General features: G+C 57.3%; 1 protein-coding gene across 1 annotated transcript; it reads right to left on the bottom strand.

Moving 5' to 3' along the window:
- Positions 1 to 2528: 2528 nt before the first annotated feature.
- Positions 2529 to 3079, bottom strand: GLOTRDRAFT_134356 (uncharacterized protein; the record flags this gene model as incomplete). The annotated part of the gene is made up of 2 exons (XM_007873351.1): positions 2529 to 2950; positions 2980 to 3079. 2 exons carry the CDS (start codon positions 3077 to 3079, stop codon positions 2529 to 2531), a joined length of 522 nt encoding a protein of 173 aa, XP_007871542.1.
- Positions 3080 to 3703: the final 624 nt, after the last annotated feature.

Below are 3703 nucleotides of genomic sequence, written 5' to 3'. Positions count from 1 at the left end.
CTTAACGAAACAGGATCAGGGGTGCTGGAATACGGGGGGTAGCAAGAACCCCCGGACCAATCGCATGAGTTCAGACCCCATCGATGGTCGACCGAGCCAGGCTGCAACCCGACGGAGATCGGTGGAGGGGGAACGGTGCACTTTGGGGGGTTTGGTGCTTAATGAAACAGGATCGGGGGTGCTGCAATAGGGGGTAGCAAGAACCCCCGAACCAATCGCATGAGTTTCGGACCCCATCGATGCGCGATCTCTGCCTGCCAGGCCCGGCGGCACGAAATTGCCCGCGGGGGGCCGGGGTGCGAGAATGGCGGGTCGGCGCGTGCCAAGGTATGCCTCAGCGTGCGCGTAGGCCCACCCCCAGATAGTCAGTTAAGCGTGCCGTCGGTAATTCCCGCGAGCATCGCTAGGCCGTCCCAGCGACCGTTCCATATGGGTAGGGGACAGGAATGGGCACCCGCTAGAGAGCAGGCGGCCGGGGCGAAGGGGAAAGAAGGGGGAGGGGGCAGGAGGAAGTGAAGGACAAAATCGAAGGCTATGGCAGAACGGATGCACAAATGTGCGCACCCGTTCCTGTCACATCTCCGTTACGCACATCCCGACCAGAGAAGACATCGAACGTCAGAACGCGGGTGCGTTCTGACGTTCGACGTCGGGCGACGCGCGCACGACGACGACGGCGTCGAGGGCGTCGAAGATCATCTTACGGCTCAAAATAAACCTCCTCGTGCTAGACTAGCATGAGGAGGTTCCTTTGGGCCCAGAGACGCATCGCTAGCGTCCCGGGGCCCGCCGTAGAACGGGGTTGCAGGGAGGGGAGAATTAACCCCGGAAGAATTGACAAGAACACAATGACGAGACAACGCGCTGGTATAGCGCGTATCTCGTCATCGTCCTGACTCCCTAAGCAGTCAGGAAATGGCCTCCCATCCAAGGATGGAAGGCCGGTGAAGCGGGGAGGAGTGTGCAAGGGGGGAGGAGGTATAAACAAGAAAAACGGAATTTATAGAGAACCGCGCCGCCGATTTGCGCGGCGCGGGTATCGTTCGTTTCCTGAGATCGGGGAGAGTCGAAATAGACATCGAAACTCAGAAGGCGGCAGCCTTCTGCGTTCCGAGGTCGCGGTGACGAGATGGGAGGTGCGCGGGCGTGCGGCGGTTTCGTGCCGGTCGTGCAGGTCTGGGTCGCTCCCAGAACGAGTGTATCACCTATAAGAAGGTAATATAACTGTAAAGCAAACATTCAGGGCCAGCACGACCAGCCCGCGTTGAGCCGCGAGGCGGACATGCCAGCCCCTTGTCTCAACTCATAAAACATCGAATTTGATGTGGTTACTTACCTATTTACCTTGTCCTCTGCTCACAAGCCCTCTAACCTTCCTTTTCACTGACCAAATGGACTACCGAGAGGATGGGTGGAAGAGGGAGCGGCGGCGTCGAGAATGTCGAGAACATGTTGGGAGCGAGTTGCGGACTTAGCGTCTCGCGCGTGTTCGGCGGTTCCCGAGCTGCCTCGCTCGGCCTATAGAGCACTAATTACAATAAATAAAACATGTTAGTAGAGGTTCTCGTACCCTCCGAGGACATTGAGAGATATACCAAAGTATACAAAAGAAATAAAAAAGAGAAGAGAGAGGAAAGTCGAAGGAATGGATATCACAACTAAATTAGGCAAAAAGGGACATCTCCTATCTCTTTTTTAGGGAGGGAATTCGATGCTTAGGACACATCTCCTATCTCTTGCTTAAGGAGGGAATTCGATGCTCCAGCCCAGACCGCATCGGCTTTCACGGCTAGGGTTGCATAAATTCACGTAGAATTGGAGCGCCTGGGCGGGAATTGAACGACCGCCCTCTATATCCGCACATAGGCGTGTCATAGACCGTTAGACCAAATTGGTTAGAGTTCTGGCCGGCATGGGAACTCTAGGTAGGGTCGGACGTCATTTGGGACTTGTTTGCTTTCAACAGATTCATTTCGTGCTGGGGCATTATACAGCTGTATCTACTACATTCCTGTGTACATTACAATACATAGTAATAGACTAGGGCCTCGGATACGGTATGCGCACCGCGTCTGAGGCCGCGCATGACTTCGGGGCGGGACTGTGGCTGGGGACCCGAAAAATAGAAAACAAATAATAGAAAACTCGAAACTCACCCGATCGCAAAGATGCATATGGCATCGTATTCTTATCCCCTGCGCGAGTCGGAAACACTGTGCGTCTACGCGGTGTGAGCCGTTTCGGCGTTGGCGTGAAGCACGACGTTGGTGGCGGTGACAGACCTTTCGCGGCGCTGGCAGCGGTCAGGGGAGTGAATGCCGGGCGGAGAGGGTGGATGTGGGTGATAGGAACATGGTTCCGTCAGACCGCGTGAGCTCACGCGCTCTCCGGGGCCGGCGAGAGGGGGATGGGTGGCAGGGGAGGAGGAGGGTAGAAATAAATTGATAGAATATTCAGTACTCACCTGACGACAAAACCGCATATATCTTTGTGTTCCTACTTCTGGTGTGATCCCAAAACACCCGCTGTTAAGGCGGGGCGTTGCATTTTGAGGTCGGCTTGAAGGATACCGGCGGGGAGGGCGACGGCGACGATGGCGGCGGCGGCGGCGGCCCAGACAGCGAGCTACAGCCAGTCGCACTGCCCACGGCGTGTATAAAATGGGGGACATCGGACGTGGGGCGTTTGGGGGCCTTCCGGAGCCGGCGCGAGGGTCGGAAGGGGGAGGTGGGGAGGAGGGTGACAAAGAATGAGATACAACATCGACGAGCAAGAGCCACGTAGTGGCTCGCTCTCGTCAACGTCTTGGAGCTCGTAGAGCCCAGGCGCAGGCGTCCGCTTGACAGCGGACAGCCTGGTGAAGGAGGGATGGGCGGAGAGGGGTCGGGAGGGGTAAAACCGGTAATCGAAGATTGCGGCAGAACGGGTGCACAAATGTGTGCACCCTTTTCTGCCACAGCTTCGCTTAGCACTCCCCACCCATAAATGACATCGAAAACCAGAACGCGGGTGCGTTCTGAGGTTCGATGTCGCGCGACGCGCGCGCGCGGACGACGGCGACGAGGGTGTCGATGGGCATCCCACAGGTCAGAACGCACCTCCTCGTGCTAGTGTAGCACGAGGAGGTGCGTTCTGACCCGAAGACGCCTCACTGACGCGTTCGGGTCCGTCGCAAAACGGTGTGGCAGGGAGGGGGGGGGCTGAGCCCCGGTAGAATTGAGAAGAACTCGATGACGAGACAACGCGCTGCTATAGCGCGTGTCTCGTCGTCGTCCTGACTCCAGAAGGAGTCAGGAAATCGCCTCCCATCCGAAGATGAGAGGCCGGGGAAGCGGGGAGGAAGGGGGAGGGGGGAGGGGGGCAATAAACAGAAAAACCTGACTTTACAGAGAACTGCGCCGCTGATTTGCGCGGTGCGGGTATCATTCGGTTCGTGAAGTCGGGGAGAGTCGTAAACAACGTCGAAACGCAGAACGCGGCGGCATTCTGCGTTTCGACGTCGGGGAGCGCGAGATGGGAGGCGGCCGGGCGTGCGGCGGTTTCGTGGCGCTCGTGCACGTCCGGTGCGCTCCCAATAGCACAATATAACCTATTAGAATGTAATGAAACTGTAAAGTAAGTGTTCGGGGCCAGCACGACCCGCCCACGTCCAGACGCGAGGCAGGCATGCCAGCCCCTTGTATCAACTCATAAAACATCGAAT

Source organism: Gloeophyllum trabeum, assembly GCF_000344685.1.
Source record: "Gloeophyllum trabeum ATCC 11539 unplaced genomic scaffold GLOTRscaffold_00120, whole genome shotgun sequence".
NCBI classification, from domain to species: Eukaryota; Fungi; Basidiomycota; class Agaricomycetes; order Gloeophyllales; family Gloeophyllaceae; genus Gloeophyllum; species Gloeophyllum trabeum.
This window is presented reverse-complemented; position numbering and strand designations above follow the sequence as displayed.